At 43.9% G+C, this 21,880-nt stretch overlaps 1 protein-coding gene and 1 non-coding gene across 4 annotated transcripts in view; both read right to left on the bottom strand.

Moving 5' to 3' along the window:
- Positions 1-21,880, bottom strand: part of SERTAD4 (SERTA domain containing 4) — a 33,088-nt gene that overhangs the window by 7,707 nt on the left and 3,501 nt on the right. The window contains exons 1-3 of one of the 3 annotated variants that reach the window (XM_053383278.1): positions 8,383-8,553; positions 7,492-7,747; positions 3,536-3,651 (exon numbers count right to left, since the gene is read on the bottom strand). In XM_053383278.1, coding sequence (XP_053239253.1) covers positions 3,536-3,651; positions 7,492-7,732 — 357 coding nt within the window. In that variant the 5' untranslated portion in view covers positions 7,733-7,747; positions 8,383-8,553. Of the gene's footprint in view, positions 1-3,535; positions 3,652-7,491; positions 7,748-7,950; positions 8,007-8,382; positions 8,554-21,880 lie in introns of those variants that run through there. The other 2 variants (XM_053383279.1, XM_053383277.1) reach the window with 2 other exon arrangements.
- TRNAK-CUU (transfer RNA lysine (anticodon CUU)) lies at positions 10,006-10,081 on the bottom strand. Its single transcript has one exon. It is a non-coding gene; the product is annotated as a tRNA-Lys (tRNA).

Consider the following 21,880-nt stretch of genomic DNA (forward strand, 5'->3'; position numbering starts at 1 on the left):
TCTTATACATTAATTTGCTCTCCGTAGTATATTTTCAGTAGGCTGAAAAGAAAGATCTAAGTTGCAAGGTCTGCAAAATTGCTACCTGATCTCATGAGGAGTGGGAGTGAAGAATAAATTAGGTAAGAACTGTATATCTAAACAGTGAGTATTCTGTAAAACACTGCTTTCCTAATACTGACACCTACTATGATTCAGAAAGTAGAAAGTTTGATATCCACTGGGAGTGATCTTCAGGACTATTCCTTTACAGTGGCACTTTTAGCTATACAGTATTCCATATTTTTTTTTCATTCACTATGATGAGCTATTCTGTAAATCTGCTTTTGGGGAACAAAGTCATATGTTTTTGTTTCAGTTTTTTAGCCCATTGTCTCTCAAACATTTTGTATTTCAGCTAATGCCACCAGGAACAGCAAACAGGTATATGTGGTGGTGGTTTGTTGTTTTTTTCTTGCTCTGGAGCATTGTTTTATTAGTATGCTGAAGCAAAGCTACATATTACATTAAAACTTCCCTTTGCAGCCATGTTGCCTCTGTTTGGAATTTGTGGGATATAGTAACAAGGATGGCAACAACAGTAGCTTTTGCTACGTGTCCCAATGAAAAATAGCATGTGAATGGAAAACAAAGTTGCTTTTTAATGTTTTTGTGGCTATCTGAATCGCTGAGCCTTCAGCAGAGTGAAATGTAAAGCAATTGCTTGTCACAATAAACACCTAACCCTTGAACAATAGCAGAAGGGGCACAACTGGATGCTATGGAAGGAGAATTATTATCATTATCAATATCAATTAAATTTGTATACCACCCTTTGTTCATGGATCTCAGGGCAGTTCGCAGCGTAAAAAAGACAAAATATATACTAAAAGTCATAGAAGCTGGCTCTACTCTGATCAGTTATGGGTGAATTCTGCTCCCTCCTCAGCAGGGTCTGCAACCCCTATTCCTACTCTTCAAGAGGATTCACTGACCCTCGAGAAAAGCTTTCAAGGGGCTCAGAGCAGGACACTAGGGAGAAAGTGATGGCAAAAACCCCTTTTGTAAACTTCCTTCCGTCTGTGGTTCTCAAAATCCAAGTCATAATATACTGTGATTTTCTCAGGGGTCCAAAGAGATTTGTATACATTACAGGGACAGAATAGAAATTCCACTTCAACATGCAGGATGATGAAAAGCCATCACGTGGAGGTGACAATACCAAAAACAAAGCAAAAAATAAAATAAAAATCACGCTTACAGTTGACTAATTAATGGCTCAAAGTGGCTAACCAAATCGAAAACCAAAACACATCCTGCAACAATAAGATGAACATTTTTATTATTTTTAATGGTATGGGGGGTTTTTTTGTTTTTTTTTGTTTTTGTTTTTTGCAAACCCCACATTAACAACACAATCCTATATGTGTTTGTGCAAAAGCAAGCCTTGGTATCTCAGCGAGGCATATTCCCTAGTCAATGTGTTTAGGGCTGCAGCCCAAAATGGCACAAGAGGCTTTAGCAGGACACCCATGCAGTACACTTCCTGAGGCTGATCTAAGCCAGTTCTGCAGAGGGACATGAGGGACGAGCAACTTTGTACCACAATTAGAAGAGGGTAGCCTTGGAGCTGCTGCCCAAAACCTATCTGCTTGCTGCAGGGCTTATGCCAGGGAAAATGTTCTCAGGGGTATGTGAGCCTCGGGCAATGAAGGCAAATGGCAGCACTTTTAATTCAGTCCAGCAGCAAGCTGGCAAAAGGCTCCTTGGCACATGTATCAGACTATTGTTGTGTAGACCGTGGAGAGTGACAGCAAGGACCAGCATTGTATCAATGCATATGGGAAAGAATCCTTAAATGCAATTGCTTTCTGTCTACCAATTCATAGCCAGTCTAAGATGTAAACTGGCCCTCATGATTCTTACAACACCACCTTAAGGTGGGCTCTAGTTAGGTGCAAGGAGCTGCAGCTGAAGGTTAAGCCTGTCCAATGTGTTTTTGGCTGAGTTGAGATTTAGCTTGGACGTCTGGCTCATGATTCAGGATCTTCCCATGCTTCCATCCCATTCCTTCCTTCACCATCAGTAAAATCTGGGCCAGGCGTTTCCCAGATTTATCTAAAGGGGATCAGTCAGTCCTTACCCAGGATATTTTGCCGAAGTTTCATCCTACAATTTAGGCCAGGTAAAGCAGCCTACATCAGGTGGTAGATTTGGGGGCACCATTAAATAACAGCAAATTCTCAGTTGATTTGTTGGCTATTATATATATATATATATATATATATATATATATATATATATATATATTCACGCCATTGAACAAGGTGACATTTGTATGCTTTGCCCCAGCCTCCAAAATGTCTTTGGCTACCACCATCTTTATCTGCTAGGTAATTGGGATTCAATATTGTGGGGGAGGAAGATCATGCAATGCAGCAGAATTGGGAGTGGTAGCAGTGGTGGATTGCAAAGGTGGAAAGCCAGGGACACAGCTGTTTGCTCTGTTTTACTCCTGGTGTTTCCCTTGGACACCAAGGGCATTTGCCATCCAGCAGATTGGGAGCAGCAAGAAGAACGCCAGGAGTGTCCCAGTGAGGGCCAACCCAGGTTTCATCTGCCTCATCCAGCATGAACCTGAGAGCATGGAAGTTTAGAGCACATGGCTGGAAGACTATTCAGATGCATTGTTCAGAGACATGGGATCATCCCACAGAGAAGTAGCTCCCATCTCTGAACATACAGAGCTAAGTATGGAGACACTGAATGGTGACATGAAGGAGGAACCTTATTATTGAATAAATTTGTATGGATTTAATAGGTTTGCCGTACTATTGTTTAGAGATGTATGTGACTTTAATTTGTGTTATATTTTTACATGTGCTATGTTTTAATATATTGATTATTCTGATACGTTGTTTTAACAGAGGTGCTTGCTATGGACCACTTTGGGTTCTTCCCAGGAATGGGAAAATGAAATATAGGCAATAAATGAAATTAAATGCATTCCAACAACCAGTTTAGGTACTCACTGAGGAGCAAAAAGGAATTTGCTCCAAGATTCATTGGGTATACAGTCATACCTCGGAAGTTGAACGGAATCCATTCCAGAAGTCCGTTTGGCTTCCAATAGGCTGCAGGAAGCTCCTGCAGCCAATCAGAAGCTGTGTCAGACATTCGGGTTCCAAAGAATGATCGCAAACTGGAACACTCACTTCCAGGATTGCAGCGTTTGGGAGCCAAAACGTTCAACTCGCAAGGCGTTCGTCCACCAAGGTACGACTGTGTTAGCGTTCAGGGTGTCTATATCTGATTGTCGTAAAGAAAGCAGATACAGATTAAAAAAACCAAAAACGAAACAGGAACTGAAATATGGATGTAACCCAGGTGGAGTATTTTCAGATACAAGCAGTGGGACACAGGAGAGTCTGAAGGCCCACAAGGGTGCCACTCTGCTGAAGCTAAGCCATGCTTGGGTTGATTGCTAGCTGGGATCCACATGTATGTTGCATTCGGCTTCAAGGCAGATTCCTAAAGATTGCTCTCTGAAACTTACTTTAGGTGTACAGCTGCTGAGTGGGGGGTGGAAGTCCTCCTCTTCCACATATTTCCTTTTAAAGTACGTGATCTTGGATGTTGTTACAGGATTTGAAATTCCTCTGTGGTGAGATCCTGTGAGAAAATAAATAGCATGGAGCAATCTGTCTGAGGCTTCCCCCACTCCAAAAAACAAAAAGTAGAAGAAAAGCCTTATCCGTTTCTTCCCCAGTGCACCAGAACTCTACTACATATTTCTTTATATGCTTATATAGCATTAACAAAACAGAAATTTAGTTTAATAATAGTTTTTGTGAGAAAATGCTGTAGGCAATGAAGGGTTGTGCTGCAAGACCGTTTAGGAAACAAGTCTGTTTATTTAAGCACAGTTGTCACATGAGCTTAAGCACCCTCTGCATACCTTCAAGGAAACATTCATTCTGTCTGTTCAAGCCATTTGAAAAACTGCAACGTTCATGACTACACTCTGTAGTAGTTCGAGGAATTAGACAGGGCTGATTAAGTTTAATGCATTGGTAGCATAAGTATTAGTTGCTAAAGATTTATAAGTTTGGCTTAACTTTCTTGGAAAAGGCTGAGACAACTCTCCAAATTATTGGGAAGGGGAATTATAAACGGATGTAGTTAAGTGGGCTGCTACCTGTGAAAATTAATGCTACGTTAACCAAGAATTTAATTTTAATAGCTAAAGTGCCAGAGCTTTTATTAGTCACCCCCACCCCCAAAAAAAATTCAATTCTTAACAACAGTACACTTACATCACCCTCCTCTGGCAAGAAAAAAATGCTGGGCTCATGGGAAGACAAATCCAATTTGTAATTTATTTATCAAATAAGCATAATTTGCTGTAATAACCAACTTGGGATGGTGCCCTTTAAGCCCAATAGAAAGGAAGTTATTTGGAACAGGTAGCCAAAAATGTAATTACTTTGAGCTCTTTTGAGACCAATGGATACTGTAATCTAGCCTGGGTCACAATACTCCAATCAAACCATATGCTACCATTGAGAGTGAAATTTTAATTACTGCCTAGCACTTAATATGGCCACCTGTTTGGGGTTTATTGCATTTTCCTCCTAGTGTTAATTTCAACCTCCAATAAATTATGTGCAAGATAAACCGGGTGGCATCTAATTTCCTTTGCAGCAGAACACCCCCAAGTCTACATGTGGCATGTTAGTTAGTGACTTAGTTAGTTAGTTAGTTAGTTAGTTAGTTAGTTAGTTAGTTAGTTTATTAAAAAAGACTGTACTGACAGTTAGCCAACAAGCTCATGCAATGGCTGCAGGCAAAATATAAAAACATTTAAGCAATCACCAGTATTGAAAACTAGCTAGTCTACAGTTACTGTTATCAATTTAGAATTTTAACCTTAACCTCCCCCCCCCCGGCTTTTTCTCAAATATATTTAGAACCAGGCCTTTTTAGATAGCCAAAGAATGGCATTTCAAAGCAAAGCAGACTAAGGCTGCATACGCACCATATATTAAAAGTGCACACACCCACACCAAGAATCCTGGAAACTATAGTATGTTAATGGTGCTGGGAATTGTAGCTCTTTGAGGGGTAAATTACACTTCCCAGGATCCTTTTGAGGGTGTGTGTGCTTTAACTGTATGGTGCATATGCAGGCTCAGTGTCTCTAAACACGCTGAAGGAAACACAATTTGCCCTTCCACATCTATAGTTACTTGTAAGTAAGGCCTAGCAGAGTGTTTCTCAAACTTGAGTCTCTAGCTGTTGTTGGACTACAGCTCCCATCATCCCTGACCTGCTAGCTAGGGATGATGGGAGTCGTAGTCCAACAACAGTTGGAGAGTCAAGTTTGAGAAACACTAGCCTAGCGTATCCAAGTTTAGATGATCATCTAAACCATGGCTAAGTGATCAGGAATGATCTCTTTGGGTAATTTTGGGCTCATGCACTCCCCTCTCCTTGCAACCTTCTTTGTATTCAAGAGGTGGTGCCTTAAAAGCTTCCAATTTTATTTCATAACTATCCACAGCTCCACATTTACATCAACATCTGGGGAATTTTAATTTTAAGCAGAATTATTCAACAAAACTGGATCTGTCCGACCCTGATTTGTTTTAAGTAACTTTGGCTAGAATAAACCACAATTCCACAAGCAGTTCCATACTTCTCTTGTTGTGTGCATAAGAATAGAATGAGAGGGGATTATCTAGACCAACTTCTCATCTAGACCAACTTCTGACAACTGGATGGGGCTGGGGGGGTTGTAGTCCAAAACATCTGGAGGGCACCAGGTTAGCAAAGGCTGGTGTAGACCATGGGACCATGATGTATTCAAATCTTCCTATAAATCATAGCGTTGTCCCTGAAATCCACAAAGTTTTGTCCTGAACTCAGATTGCAGATAGGATGCTGTGGAAACCTAGGGCCTACATGTTACATGTTATATTAATTGTGCAGCTTGCAGGCATATGGGGGGTGGCAATTTAATCCTAGGTATGTAGGAGCAGGGACTGGATTTTCATGTGCATCAATGGAAACTTTTTTCTATGTCTTTTTGCAGTGAATGGATTTTCCCTCCTCCAGGAGTGCACTTGGGGAGAAAAAGGTTAGACCTCCCCTCCTGCCCTGTGCACTGTAGCCTCAGTGGAAATCTCCCACAAGCCATGCCTAGGTCTACATTTTAAAATAATATATATTGACAGCCACCCAATTGACATAATGTGTAAGGCCTTCAGTGATGTGGAAAGGATACTCTGTGTGCACTAAGAGACTGCAAATACAGAAGACTGGTTCTCAGATGCATGATGAGGTAGTAAAATCATCTCTAGACCATATCACTTCAGGCTGCAGGTAGGAGCTCTTGTGATTAAGTTCATGTCCATTCGCCACTCCCTGGGGCCATAAAATAAAGTCCTACCAAAAAGAGGCATGTCAGGGAGAGCAATGACCTACAGTTGATCTGAATGGCATCCCAGATTATCTACCTGGAGTCTCTCTCTCTCTCTCTCTGTGTGTGTGTGTGTGTGTCTGTGTGTGTGTGTGTGTGTTACCTTGTATAGAGGAACATCAATCATGTTAATTCCTTCCCCTAGCCTGAAGTAGCATCACCTAGACACAGATTTGTCGCTTCATCTTCTCTCTGTGAGGACTATGCCCCAAAGACACTCTTTTGTCTTTATTATTCCCTCTTATGCTCTGGGACTCCTCTGTACCACCAAAAGCAAGCTCTGGGATTTGGTGAGTCTCTTTGATTTTTGCTGTTCTTTTCAAAGCCAGCCACTGCAAAGCATCTATTTCCTCTGGTTTGAGTCAGGGCACCTTCAGTCTTTGTCCCACACTTATCTCCCCCACCGGAGGGGCTCAGAGTGAGATCTTAACACCTGCAAAAGTGCATTGGAGCAGGTGGTGCAAAACTAGCCTCCCCAGATAACTAAAATGCTAATCCTTTAAGGCAGTTCTAAGTGGCCGCAAAAGATTCCTGCACAAATGCCTTTGCCCTGACACTTCTCCTTACAGAGCAGAGCGGCAGGAGCAGCCCTGATAACTGAACAAAGCCTTCAAGTGCAGAGATAGTGTCCTTCTTGTGTACCAGAGGAGGACAACAACAATGGGAGGTTCTTATCTTCAGACCTGGCCACCAGCTTTCCAGGAACATCTTGTTTGCCCCTGTTGGAAAGAGGATACTGGACAAGGTGGGCATTTAGACCCTTATTCAGCACAGGATTCACGGGGTGACCTTGAGCCCTCAGTCCCTCCCTGACCTACCTGGAGAGGTTGTTATGAGGATAACACGGCGCGTGCTCAGGGGGGAGGCCATATATTGCCCACATCTCTTTCGTGTAAGCATCCACGGATGACTACTGACTTGGATGCTTACTGACCTACACACACACCACTGTTGTGATTTGGGAGAAAGAAGCCGGAGATGGTGGTTTGATGCTGATGCAACCGACTGCAAGCCCTGAGCCACCTCCTTACCTGGCGCCGGGGGCTGCCCAGCCGCTGCCCTGCTGTCGTTGCTCGGCGGCGGCGGCAGCGGGTGCGCTTGGCCCGGGTTGCTGCTGCTGCTGCTGCTGCTGGCGGTGGCGGCGACGGCTGCATCCGAGGCGGGGCTGCTCTTGCTGCAACAGCGCGACTCCCACAGCGGCTGGAACTCGGCGGCTCCTTCGGAGGAGACAATGGGCTCGCAGAAGCTGCTCAGGGGCAGCACCAGAGTCATCGCGGCGCCTCCGATCTGCAAGTGGAGACAAAGGTAGAGCGCGACCCGTCAGGTCAGGCAGGCAAGCAGCCGCCCGCCCCTTGCCCTGCCCTGCCTTGCCCGAGCGGCAGCAGCGGCCATTGCGTGCCTGAGCCCCGCAGTCTGCCTGGCATCTGCCGCTGCCACCGAGGGATCCTCTCTCTCTCTCCACCCCAGCCTCTGGCTTTGCCTTTTCTCACCCAGGTTTTGCCCTCTCGCACTCACGCGCTCCAGGTTTCAGGCGCTCGGGAGCATTCCCCCTTCGCTTGGCACGGATTCTGGCTCACACTCCCAGCTGCCCTGGGACCACACACGCTCCTGCTGAAGGAGCGCGCGCGGGGGGCACCAGACCCAAGAGCTGACCTTCTTCGCGCGCCCCTCTCCAAACGCACTTGCTTGGAAGTAAGTGCCGCGGATTCCGGGGGCCCTTACTTCCAGGTAAGTGAGCTCGGAGCACCGCCGCAGCCCCTTCCACTCGGAAAGGCAAGTCTTCACCCCACCCCACCCCTCCCCGCCGCCTCTTGCTTGCTTGCTGACTGGCTGCCCCCCAAATCCCTTCGCCGCTGCTCTCTGCGCTCCGGCTCAGCGGCGATCCCCTCTTCCTTTCCCGAAAGAAGAAAGTGGCAACAAACCGATCCGAGGGATGCTCGCAGATTGCCAGACGATCACTTTATTCTCTCCGCATACTCTGCCGGCCTCACTCGCGCAAACACAGCGACCTCGCCAACGACATTGCCTGCATGTGTTTCTTATGTGTGGCAGGCAAGCAGGCTGGCTTTTCTTTTTCCCCCTTCCTTTATTTTTCCCCCCTTTCTTTCCCCACTCCTCCTACTCCTCCTCCCTTCTTTTTTCCTTCCCCAAGCGAAACAGAGCGAGACTCTTAGGTAGTTGTTTCCACCAGCCCCGATTGGGCTGAACTGGATCTGCCTCCAGTCAAAACACGGAGATTAAGACAGAAAATTGGCTCCGGTTTCAAGCCGTGAGTTGCAGTCCCACAGGAGCCAAGCACAACATCAGTGGAGCAAGCAGAATATTAAACAGGAGCAGGGACTCCGGGGCCGGAGCCAGGCTGTGTGAGCTCTCCATCCAGTCCCATAGCAGCGAGAGAGACAACTTTCTGAAAGAGGCAGGCAAACCGCATCACAATGCACTTTCTACACTAATTCACCTACTCTTTGGCACAAAAACCAGGCGCCTCCCCCATCTTCCTCTGCGCTCTCCTAGAAACAATAATTTTTGTTTTCTTTCCATATATTTCTCAAGTCAGGACCGCTGCAGGAAGACAACAGGGTCCTCCAAATTCGGGGGGGGGGGGAGGCAGAAGTTGGAAAGGGAATGGATAGCCAGCAGCATGTTACAAATTAAAGTCTGTCTGGACAAGATTGATGAAGCAGGAGGTCAAGACTTAGAACAATAAGAAACAAGAAATATTCGAGACTGGTTGGAGAAGCCCCTTGCTGTTTCAACTGAGTGAGAGGAGGAATTGCAGTTGCACATAGCGCTGGGGCCAAAAGCGAAGGACCACCTTTTTTAAATTCCCAGATACAAATGGTTAACAGATCAAGCCTTGCAATATTTCCACCGGCTTCTGGATGAAAAATGTGGAAAGGCTACTTAAGTGCTCCGGATTTAGCAGCGGGGCTCCTTAACCTATTCTGTTGTCTAGCAGACTGCAAAATTGTCATTTATCCATGGATTCTGTTGCATAACTCTGCATTTGGAAGCTATGCGTCTGAAATATATTCCTTTCTTTCTTAGGGAAGTCCATCCTCACTCAAACTACCCCCAGCAAATTAGTCACAGTTAAGCCCCTTTGAAATTGATGGGGCTTAAGCTACTCACCACTAACTTGATCCACACTGATTTCAATAGGACTTAAGTAGCACTAAATTTCCTGCAAGAGAGAGCCACATGTTTTGGGGTTTACTATTTGTCTTTCGTAAATTTTAAATAAAGTCATACAAGGGAGCCAATTCATTAATGGTGAAAACAGAGGCAACCACATTTGAAGCTGCTGTATCTCCCTCACTGAACCAATTTGTGACCCCATTTGTGAAGTGGCTAGATCCACACACACTCTCTAAAACACTGCTGTTGAATGCAAAGGTTTTTTCATGATGGTCAGTCTTCAAAGCTGACACTGACAATATAAAAGCAGTATAGCTTTTCAAACACAAACCACAGAATCACAGAATTGTAGAGTTGGAAGGGACCATGAGGATCATCTAGTCCAACCCCATGGCAATGCAGGAATCTTTCACCCAATGTGAGGCTTGAACTCACAACCCCGAGATTAAGAGTCTCATGCTCTACCGACTGAGCTATAGTGAACATCATAAAGAAGAGTGGAGTCCAGATGGATAAATGCATAGAGACCTATTTTACTTCATACATGCGTTGCCCTTGCTGCATCAGGCCTAATAAAGATCTTATGCCTTGCATTACAGCTCTCTAGCACAAAGGGCATGAATGGCGCTGTGGTCTAAACCACTGAGGCTCTTGGGCTTGCTGATCGTAAGGTCAGCAGTTCAAATCCAAGTGACGGGCTGCCAACCTAGCAGTTCAAAAGCATACCAGCACAAGTGGATAAATAGATACTGCTGCAGTGGGAAGGTACCGTATTTTTCGCTCTATAACACGCACCCGACCATAACACACACATAGTTTTAAGAGGAGGAAAACAAGAGAGAAAAAATTCTAAACGAAACAGTGGATGTATGATTTTTGTGGTTCATGCTGTGGCCACAGACATGTGATCTGACCGTGAGTTTGGGGTAGCCCAATGCAAAAAACCTGAGGATCCATGCTTTGTAACCACGTTTTTGCACCACTGCGGCCCCAGGCAACAGTGGGTGCGTGATTTTTTTTGGTGCAAGCTGTAGCCATGGACATGCTATGTGATCTGATGGTGAATTTGGGGTGACCCAGTGCAAAAATCCTGAGGATCCATGTGGATCCGTGCTTTGTAACCACGTTTTAAGTGGGGAGGGAAGGAAAAGCACTCAAGGGACAAGGAGCACGCGTGAGGTATGTGGAGAAGGATGCTGCTAATAATGCAGAAGAGGGGTTTAAGGGGAGAAGGAACACACGTGGGGTGGGTGGAGAAGGATGCTGCTAATAATGCAGGCGAGGGGTTTAAGGGGAGAAGGAATACGCGTGGGGTGGGTGGAGAAGGATGCTGCTAATAATGCAGGCGAGGGGTTTAAGGGGAGAAGGAATACGCGTGGGGTGGGTGGAGAAGGATGCTGCTAATAATGCAGAAGAGGGGTTTAAGGGGAGAAGGAACACACGTGGGGTGGGTGGAGAAGGATGCTGCTAATAATGCAGGCGAGGGGTTTAAGGGGAGAAGGAATACGCATGGGGTGGGTGGAGAAGGATGCTGCTAATAATGCAGGCGAGGGGTATAAGAGGAGAAGGCTCCTCTCCTCTCCCGCTTTGCTCCTTTAAAGCAAGCAGGCTCTGCTTCTCTCCCACCTCCCCCGCTTAGCGAGCTGAAAAACTTTGCTGCTATTTAGCCAGCTGAGTGGGGAGAGGGACAGAGAGCCTGCTTGCTATAAAGGAGCCAGCCAGACAGGAGCCGCTTACACTCGTGTAAGCGGCTCCTCTCCTCTCCCGCTTTGCTCCTTTAAAGCAAGCAGGCTTTCTGTCCCTCTCTCCTCCCCACTCAGCGGCTCTTCTCCCGCTTTGCTGTTTCAAAGCAAGCCATGGAGGAGGGAAGGAAGGGGAACCAGGGATCCTCTGCTCATGACTGCAGCAGATCCCCCCGCCATCCATAGGCATTCGCTCCATAACACGCACAGACATTTCCCCTTACTTTCTAGGAGGAAAAAAGTGAGTGTTATGGAGCAAAAAATACGGTAAATTGTGTTTCCATGTGCTCTGGCACCCGTCACGGTGCTGTGTGCACCAGAAGCGGTTCAGTCATGCTGGCCACATGACCCAGAAAAGCTGTCCCTTGGCCTGAAAGTAGAGATGAGCGCTCCATCCCATAGTTGAATTTGACTGGACTTAACCATCCTGGGGTCCTTTACCTTTTTTACCTCTCAAGCACACACATTTTGTAGGCAACACACTGAGAATCCATTCCTCTAAACTGTTGATTGCTTCTGTACATTCCTATGCATGAAGTAAGTCCTACTGAATTCAATGGGACTTCTTCCCAGTAAATGGGCATGGTACTGCAGCCTTAGTGAGGAGGTGAAAGAGAAATATTATGGAAGATTGCAAAAGGTGGTATTCAGAAATACCGGGGGTGGGTGTTACAATAACTTTTTGCATACAGTAGCTTTTTGCACACATAGATTAATCCAAAACAGTGGAGAGTTTCGGAATCTATACATGTTAGAACACCTCTGCTGCTCCAATGCTTCCGGCTTTTTAGTTCTTTGCTAAGTAAACACTGAGAGATCTTCAGTGCCAAACTTTGTTCAATTCGTTACATTTATCTTTGTTGTAATTTTTTTGCAGTCTGCAGATTGTTGTCACATATCAATTTGCTGTTGTGCACACTGTCCCACTTTATCATACTAACTTACACAGAGTGCCATGTTGTTCCTAAGGAAGAGTTTTTAGAAGCCAGCATGAACTACTTAAATTTCTACTAGGTAGAAAATTCACATCGCAATCAATGCATGCTCACTTATAAGCAAGCTAGGCCTTTTCATTTCACTGGGACTTCCTCCCAATTAAGGATACAGAATGTTGTGCATCCAAGAAACCAATTCTTATTTTCAGGAGTGTCTACAACCACTACTGATTTCACACACAAAAACCACCACCAGAAAATATTATTTTAATTGCCCACTGCTAAAGGCTGCTGCAAGAACAAATGCAGAAGACTGAGCACTAGATTCCCAGGGCAACTCTACACGTTTTTCTAACCTGTCTTTTGAGCAGTTGAAACAGCAGCAGCTCTTTTGCATGGCTGATTAGCAAAAACCCCAACTTAACATACTTCAGTTGCACTGCACAAATTCTCTTGCTTTGTTTGGCTAGTGCCAGAAAGGGAGAGGTCCCAGAGACTATCCATAGATCAGCTATTCCAAAAAGCTTTACAGCAACAAGTGCTGGCGTGCCAAACCAGTGAGCAGAACCTGATCTTAGATCCTTATGTCAAACTTACCTAAAAATAAACCTGCAAGGGGTTTTGCCCAGGAAACAGGGCAGAGCTGGAAGGCCCAGTCCCATTTGCAAGTACATTGCAATTTTGGAAGCGCAAGTCACTGCTTGCGCCATTCAAGTTACCAAGGTGTCATGGAATCAGAAGGCAACCTGAACCACCATATTGCAACACATTTAATACATTATTGCAAATAAGTCTTCTCAAGACTGTGCCTGGTGGATCAAATTCTATATTTATGAAATAATTGTAGTAAAGTGTCATGATTTGTTAAACCCCACACGGAACCCTTCTGGATCAGATGAAGAGCTTACTTGGTCCAGGACCAGGTTGCCACAATGGTCCACCAGGTATTTCCAGGAAGCAGAACCTAAACTAAGAAATTGACCAGATTATAGAATCATAGAGTTGGAAGGTATCATGGGGGTCATGTAGACCAACCCCTGCAATGCAGGAATATTTCTGCTCAACTTGAGGCTCAAACTCATGACCCTCAAATTAAGAGTCTCACACTCTACCAACTAAGCTATAGAGATGTTTTTCAGCCATAAGATTCACAGTAATTATTATATACTGCCAAAACATCTATTATTATGATTAAGTGTATTTGAACACAGCACCTGTATACTGAGAAAGTAAAGGGGTGCATTGAAAGATACTGTTGGGCAACTGGGGTGCAGCTTTTTCCTCTTAGCCATGCCTAGGGACAATCACAGTCCACATACGTTGTTCTGTAGAATTCAGCAGACACCTTTGAAGACTAAGCCAACCCCTTCATCTGCCAATCAGTGGCCCACATTCTGTCTCTTGTTGGGATGCAGCATGGGATTAAATTTTAGGCTTTTAGGCATGTGACAAAGAAAGAGAATGATGGAAGCTACTTATTGCTCCTAAAGATTTCCATTAGTGTGTCATATAGAAAGTTGTTATAAGACATCAGCTCCATAGTTCTTGACATTTAGTTATTTACTGGTATTGCACCGCTATCCTTATTTGTAATGAAGGGGTGGGAAGTCAGTGCACTACATATTTTCTGCAAAGGAGTGTAACATAAAGCCTTGATTTGTGGCTAGATCCAGGCTTCAAAATCTACTTGCAAAGCTTTGTGTGGTATGGAAACCAGACCATTTTTATTTTTTTATTTGTTATTAAATCCAGCTCTTAATCCTTAGGCTACCACAGATTTTCCCTGTTGCCAGCCGAATGCATGCATTAAGAGAACACCCTGAGGCATCCAAAGCAGCCTGAAGGTTAAAATGTCAGACTCCTCTTGCATTTATGCAGCTCTGCTCCGTAAGAGGCTACTATGCAGTGCTATACTGTTCCATTTGCTCACTATTCCTTCAGCAACTACTCCATTTTCACTCACTATTCCTTTGGAGTCATTATGATGCTAATGAGAGAACTGTAATGATGCCATTCACAATGTCAATGAAAAAGGGTCTTTATGCATTTCCAGAAAGCCACTAAAACAGAAGTTAAATTTAAAATGCTTGTTACAATAATGCTGCAAATCTGACTAAAATCCCTAAAGGCCAAAAAGTAAAGGTGGAAGGAATGCTTGGTATTGGCAGGGCCTCATTAGTTACCCTATATTCTGTGGAAACAGCATGTGGTGTTGCTAATTCTGAAACTCTTTGATTTCTTAGTTGTATGAAGCCATTATGCTTACCTGTGCTTATAAGAAAATGCAATGAGATTTACATAGCTGGATGGAAGAATATTTATTTGTAACAGTTTGACAGTTCTAGCCATTAATTTATTTTATTTCAAATTTGTAATCTTCCTCCCAGCCCACTAGGACCCTAAAGCCAGCTGCAGACTCAAATGCATTAAAATATGATCAACAAAACATCATGGTGATGCATCATTTTATTAGGTGACATACAGTTGGGTACCATGTGAGATAGTGTCTTCACAAAATAAGAAGCTGGTGAGAGAAAGGCAGAGATGGACAGCATCCGAAACTCCCATTGTTCTAGGCGCATTTTACGACAGGGAGTTTCATTAGCATGAGCAGTTTCTGAGTTCTGGGCACAGTACTGTGCCTAAGATTTCAGAATAAAATTGAAGAGTGGAAGGAAAGGAGGACCTTTTTCTGCCTCTCCACTTAGAATCATAGAATCATAGAATCATAGAGTTGGAAGAGACCACAAGGGCCATCAAGTCCAACCCCCTGCCAAGCAGGAAACACCATCAGAGCACTCCTGACATATGGTTGTCAAGCCTCTGCTTAAAGACCTCCAAAGAAGGAGACTCCACCACACTCCTTGGCAGCAAATTCCACTGTCGAACAGCTCTTACTGTCAGGAAGTTCTTCCTAATGTTTAGGTGGAATCTTCTTTCTTGTAGTTTGGATCCATTGCTCCGTGTCCGCTTCTCTGGAGCAGCAGAAAACAACCTTTCTCCCTCCTCTATGTGACATCCTTTTATATATTTGAACATGGCTATCATATCACCCCTTAACCTCCTCTTCTCCAGGCTAAACATGCCCAGCTCCCTTAGCCGTTCCTCATAAGGCATCGTTTCCAGGCCTTTGACCATTTTGGTTGCCCTCCTCTGGACACGTTCCAGTTTGTCAATGTCCTTCTTGAACTGTGGTGCCCAGAACTGGACACAGTACTCCAGGTGAGGTCTGACCAGAGCAGAATACAGTGGCACTATTACTTCCCTTGATCTAGATGCGATACTCCTATTGATGCAGCCCAGAATTGCATTGGCTTTTTTAGCTGCCGCGTCACACTGTTGGCTCATGTCAAGTTTGTGGTCAACCAAGACTCCTAGATCCTTTTCACATGTAGTGCTCTCAAGCCAGGTGTCACCCATCTTGTATTTGTGCCTCTCATTTTTTTTGCCCAAGTGCAATACTTTACATTTCTCCCTGTTAAAATTCATCTTGTTTGTTTTGGCCCAGTTCTCTAATCTGTCAAGGTCGTTTTGAAGTGTGTTCCTGTCCTCTGGGGTGTTAGCCACCCCTCCCAGTTTGGTGTCATCTGCAAATTTGATCAGGATGCCCTTGAGTCCATCATCCAAGTCGTTGATAAAGATGTTGAATAAGACCGGGCCCAAGACAGAACCCTGTGGCACCCCACTAGTCACTCTTCTCCAGGATGAAGAGGAACCATTGATGAGCACCCTTTGGGTTCGGTCAGTCAGCCAGTTACAAATCCACTGAGTGGTAGCATAGTCAAGACCGCATTTTACCAGCTTCTTTACAAGAATATCATGGGGCACCTTGTCAAATGCCTTGCTGAAATCAAGGTAGGCTACATCCACTGCGTTCCCTTCATCTACCAGGCTTGTAATTCTGTCAAAAAACGAGATCAGGTTAGTCTGACATGACTTATTTTTCAGAAATCCATGCTGACTATTGGTGATCACAGCATTCCTTTCCAGGTGCTCACAGACTGTTTGCTTAATGATCTGCTCCAGAATCTTCCCTGGTATTGATGTCAGACTGACTGGGCGGTAATTATTTGGGTCCTCTCTTTTCCCCTTTTTGAAAATAGGGACAACATTTGCCCTCCTCCAGTCTGCCGGGACTTCGCCTGTTCTCCAGGAATTCTCAAAGATGACTGCCAGTGGTTCTGAAATCACATCTGCCAGTTCTTTTAATACTCTTGGATGCAGTTCATCTGGCCCTGGAGACTTGAATACATCTAGACTAGCCAAGTATTCTTGTACTATCTCCTTAGTTATTCTGGGCTGTGTTTCCTCTGCTGAATCATTTGCTCCAAATTCTTCAGGTCGGGCATTGTTTTCTTTATCGGAGAAGACTGAGGCAAAGAAGGCATTGAGGAGTTCAGCCCTTTCTGTGTCCCCTGTTTGCATTTCACCATCTTCTCCTCTGAGTGACCCCACTGTTTCTTTGTTCTTCCTTTTGCTACGAACATACCCATAAAAGCCTTTTTTGTTGCTTTTAACCTCTCTAGCAAGCCTGAGTTCATTCTGTGCTTTAGCTTTTCTGACTTTGTGTCTACACGTGCTGGCTATTTGTTCCAGCTACTCTCTGAAGACTGGAGAAGAGACTCTCTTAAGAATATTAGGGGGGTGGGCAGGGGGCGGACTGGACCATGTGAAAAATGTACATAATATTTTAGCTGCAGTTCATTCATTTTCAGCTTTGTATTCTTGTTATTTAAAAAAGCACGCCTAGACATTCCATTGTTGCATCCGTAACCTAGGTTTAAGGTGCCATTCAGCTCCTGGCTTGAATATCTCAGTTTCTAACACTGAGGATGGATTATAACCTTACTCATCCAAGTGGTCTGGAAATGATCCACAATGTCTGGATAATTAGAAATGTGGGTTTGTGGGATTAGTCACTGAATAATCAAAGATAATTGTGCTGAATTCTGAAAACTATGTATTACTATGGATATGTCAAGAGCACCAGTAGGTGTTGTTGTTTTTTAAGCAGGGAGGGTCTTCTCAATTCATTTAGAGTTGGGGGGGGTTGGGTATCACATCCACACTATATATTTAAAACACATGGCTTCCCCAAGAGAATGCTGGGAACAGTAGTTTATTCCCCACAGAGCTCTAATTCCAAGCATTCTTAACTACAGTTCCCTGTATTCTTTGAGAGATGCCAATTGCGTTAAGCATGTGGTGCGGATGTGACCTCTCATTTTTTGCATGTTTACAGTACACACCATGACTAATGAGGAGCACTATAAGGTACAAAACTGTGATGCTGCACAAAACGGTACATTCTGCAGCAATGGGAAAGTGTATCTATCTATGTGCCTTTGTCCATCTACATGGGGGCACTCCAGACTGCCACTTAAATTGACACAGGGCCTGTACTGAATGGATTCAAACTGAAGCTAGTTACTAGTAGGTGCTTCAGCCTTCTATTTTAGGCATAAAGGAAAGGAGACAATTGTCTTGCATCACCCAGTCCACCAGACACACGCTTACACACTCTAGCACCCTGAAGACTAGCAGAATTTATTATGGCATACCGCTGTGGGTTAAACCACAGAGCCTAGGGCTTGCCAGTCAGAAGGTCAGCGGTTTGAATCCTCGCGACAGGGTGAGCTCCTGTTGCTCGGTCCCTGCTCCTGCCAACCTAGCAGTTTGAAAGCATGAAGTGCAAGTAGATAAATAGGTATTGCTCCAGTGGGAAGGTAAATGGCATTTCCATGTGCTGCTCTGGTTCGCCAGAAGCGCCTTAGTCATGCTGGCCACATGACCCAGAAGCTGTAGGCTGGCTCCCTCGGCCAGTAAAGCAAGATGAGCGCCACAACCCCAGAGTCGTCCGTGACTGGACCTAAGGGTCAAGGGTACCTTACTTTTACCTTGCATGTGGTAAAGTTGGCTTTTATCCAAAAAGTGTATACCGGGCATTTACCATAATAAATCTGTTAGTCTTTAAAGTGTCACAAGAGTCCAGGGATGCTTATATCTTACATGTTAGTTTGTTCTTGGTACCTTGATTTCCTTTTAGCAGGTACTTGAGCTCACTTTCCTGGGTTGCCATTTCTACTTGTGCACCACTGTACCATCACAACGGAAGAAGCTGTGTCTGATGTAATTATTTACAATCTGTATGAAATCTGAGAACCCTGGTATTATTATATTTCCTCCTGAATTTAGGCACTTCAGGAATCGTGTGGCATCCACTATGAATAATAAAAAGACATGATCAATTTGGCTATTCATTGCAGGAAACTGCTTTCAGGCAAGGGTTTTACTTGATCTCACATCCAATGTATTATGCGATTCAACATGAATGTAGAATTTTGCAGTGATTTCAGAACCACACCTTCTGAGGATCTCAGTTTTTGTTTTGTTTTTTAAATCTGCCATTTATATCTTTGGAGATAGGATGAAGAACGTGGGGTCAATGCATGGTTCATTGTCAGAAGAAGCCAATGTGAGGAGGGGTAATCAGAACCACTGAAGTTCTGTGCCCCAAATCCTCTTCCCAGACACAGTCCAGAAGCCTATTCAGGAGAATTAGCAAGATCAAACTTTGCCTGTACTCCTGGCATAGATTAGCCACCAGAGAGACCAAGGCTGTTTTGATGAAGAATGTGGGCCCAAAGCCAGACTGAAATGGATCCAGATAATCAGTCTCATCTGAGTGCCTGGATTGTATGGCAACTCAAGCACATTGCCTGAGAAAAGAAGATTTGCTAACAGCCAAAAGTCACTCAAATCCTTGAGGTCCAAAGTAGGGGTATTTAGAAGTGGTCTCATCACTAATCACTTCAAGGTAGCCAGGTAACCCCCTCTTTCAAGGAGACACAAGTCATTAATTACCTCCTAGACTTAGCCAGTGATCTCTCCTGCTACATGTTAGTTAGCTGTGGTCTAAACCACTGAGCCTCTTGGGCTTTCCGATCAGAAGGTCAGCGGTTTGAATTCCCAGAACAGAGTGAGCTCCTGTTGCTCTGTCGCAGCTCCTGCCAACCTAGCAGTTCAAAAGCACGCCAATGCAAGTAGATAAATAGGTACCACTGCGGTGGGAAGGTAAACGGCATTTCTGTGTGCTCTGGCTTCTGTCACAGTGTTCCATTGACCCGAAAGCAGTTTAGTCATTCTGGCCACATGACCCGGCCTGAAAGTGAAATGAGTGCCGTATCCCCATAATCTCCTTTGACTGGACTTAATCGTCCAGGGGTCCTTTACCTATTTTTACCTAGTCAGTAAGGGAAAGGTTGAGAACACAAGTGATTGGCCAAGTACCTCCCCCCCCCCCATCTTCAGGCCTAAACAATAATTTCATCCAACAAATCAGGACTATACACTGTACTGGAGATGTCCATAGGATGGATTACAGGAAAGTAGCATCCAAGTCAATATGAACATGAGCAACTTTTACCTTTGAAGTCACAGAGGGACCACTTACATCACTTTGCAATACAAAGTGGGAAAAGCCCTGAACCACTTGGAAAACTCAACTGGATGGCACTGCAATGGAGGCTGAAAGGTGTTGCTTCTTGGCTTTTATCATCACAATAGAACAAGCTCCAAAATGAGCTCTTACCTGTGTTTGGTCAGACTCCAGTTCAAATTTTCTGTCACTGGCATTCGAGCCACCCCCCACTCCAAACTGCTTTGTAATAAATAATAAATTGGGATGAATAAATCAGGAAGATGAACAGGCTCTGTTTAACGAGAAAGATTGCTTAGGAAAGATTGTGTCAATTGCCTGGGTCACCTCCATATCCCACAGAGAGAGTTAGGCTTTGACAGTACCAGCCATGCTAACTGGGAACTCCCTGGTGGTTTTAAGCAATTGATCTGAATCCATCAATCTCTGGGGGCAGACCCTCCTAATAGGTCTATCCATGTATAAGAGAATGGTCAGCAGGAAGTGAACTGACAATTACATCTTCCATTTTCAGATCACCAGTCTTCCTAACCAGTTGAGAACACCATGTCTAGAGTGTCACCCACAAGAAACATTAAGCCAATGACACATTAGAACAGCCCCATGGTTGTCGAGTGGCAGTAACAAAAGCATGGTAAGGGAGGGAAAATAGTGGATATGAAATGTTTGTCAAATCCTTGTGTTTACAGTAGTTATAAAACAATAATTAAAAAATGCAGGTTGCCCCTCCAAGTGCATTTTGCAACAGAAATGTGTTTCATACGAGAAAGGTGGAGAATTAAAAGCTCTAGGTACAGTATTATTATGTACTAGCCCAAGTTTTAAAAAGTGAGAGGTGACTTCATTGTCTAGGCCAGCCTGAAGAAGAGCAAGCTCACCCTTTAGTTAGTTTAAAGGCAGATGGCCCAATAGGAGGTGATAAAAGAACAAAGAGATGGAGGAAATGGTAAAGTGAAAGACGAAAGAAAGCAAGGCAAATGTAGACATATGTGAAAGATAAGTTACACAGGCTCTTTAGTTCTCCCATGTCAGTGCTGATCTGACTGGCAACATAATTATTACTCAATTCACTCCTGTTAAGTACTACTCTGGAAATGTAGATAACGACTGGATTACACTTGTATTATGTTCCAAAACCAGCATGAGGGTTAAAATCTAGTTCGAACATTGAATCACCAATCTAGTTGCCAACAGCTTCATGCTTCAATATCCTGGAGAAGAAGAAGAAAATAAACTACTGATCTTCTAAAGAAGTCCAGTGTGTCATTGTCTTCGTTCCCCGCCCCCCCCCGGCTGTTCATTTCCCCCACCCCAAAAAAAGAAATACAAACGATTCACTGGTTCCGTTGATGGTTTTAGTGCAAGAAAAAATATGAAGCCAGTGAGTGAGCTGTATGAGCATATAAACCTCTCTGGAAGAGAAGTGTTTAACACCATCTTTCGCTATTTATGAAATTATGTTACTTAATATTTTAAATTTACAAGTACTGTGCTAGCATTCATTCAGATAAAGCAGCTATGCTTCCCCCAAAAAAAACAACAACAACCAAAAACACATTTCTGGCTAAATATTGTTCTATTTTGAATATATGCATATCTCAGATCCCCTACCCTCCACCTCACCCCATATATGGAACTGCATTATATGAGTCCAGCCAATGTTGCTTTTACCTTCAGTGTTCTCCAGGTTCAAATACAAGCCCTTACATATTTTTTTCTGGACATCAAAGGAACTGGATCTGAGGGGTCACACATGTAAAACATACACTACTACTTTTTTCATCTTATACCATAGATGCCTTGAAACTATTTTCTTGAGGCTATCATTTTGTTTCACTGAGAAAACAAATCATTCTGGGGTGTTTTTTGGTTTTCTTTTTTTCCTTTTTAAAAGAACCTGCATTTTGTGTTTCTAGTATTCCAAAGTATGGCCTCAGGATCTCATTACTGCTCTTCTGGGATCCCTAGAAACAGCTGTTTTAAATAGCTTGATTTCCTGCACTTTCTTTTTAAAATGTTGGGGGGTTAATTAAGTGATAATTAAGCAATGGGCTGAACTAATTGGCATCACTCCCATTCAGTTTTCTTAGAAACTACCATTAGGAAAAGATATAACATCAATAATCATAATAAATAGATTTGGGGTGTGTGTGTGTGTGTGTTTTAC

This window comes from Podarcis raffonei, chromosome 3 (genome assembly GCF_027172205.1).
Source record: "Podarcis raffonei isolate rPodRaf1 chromosome 3, rPodRaf1.pri, whole genome shotgun sequence".
Taxonomy (NCBI): Eukaryota; Metazoa; Chordata; class Lepidosauria; order Squamata; family Lacertidae; genus Podarcis; species Podarcis raffonei.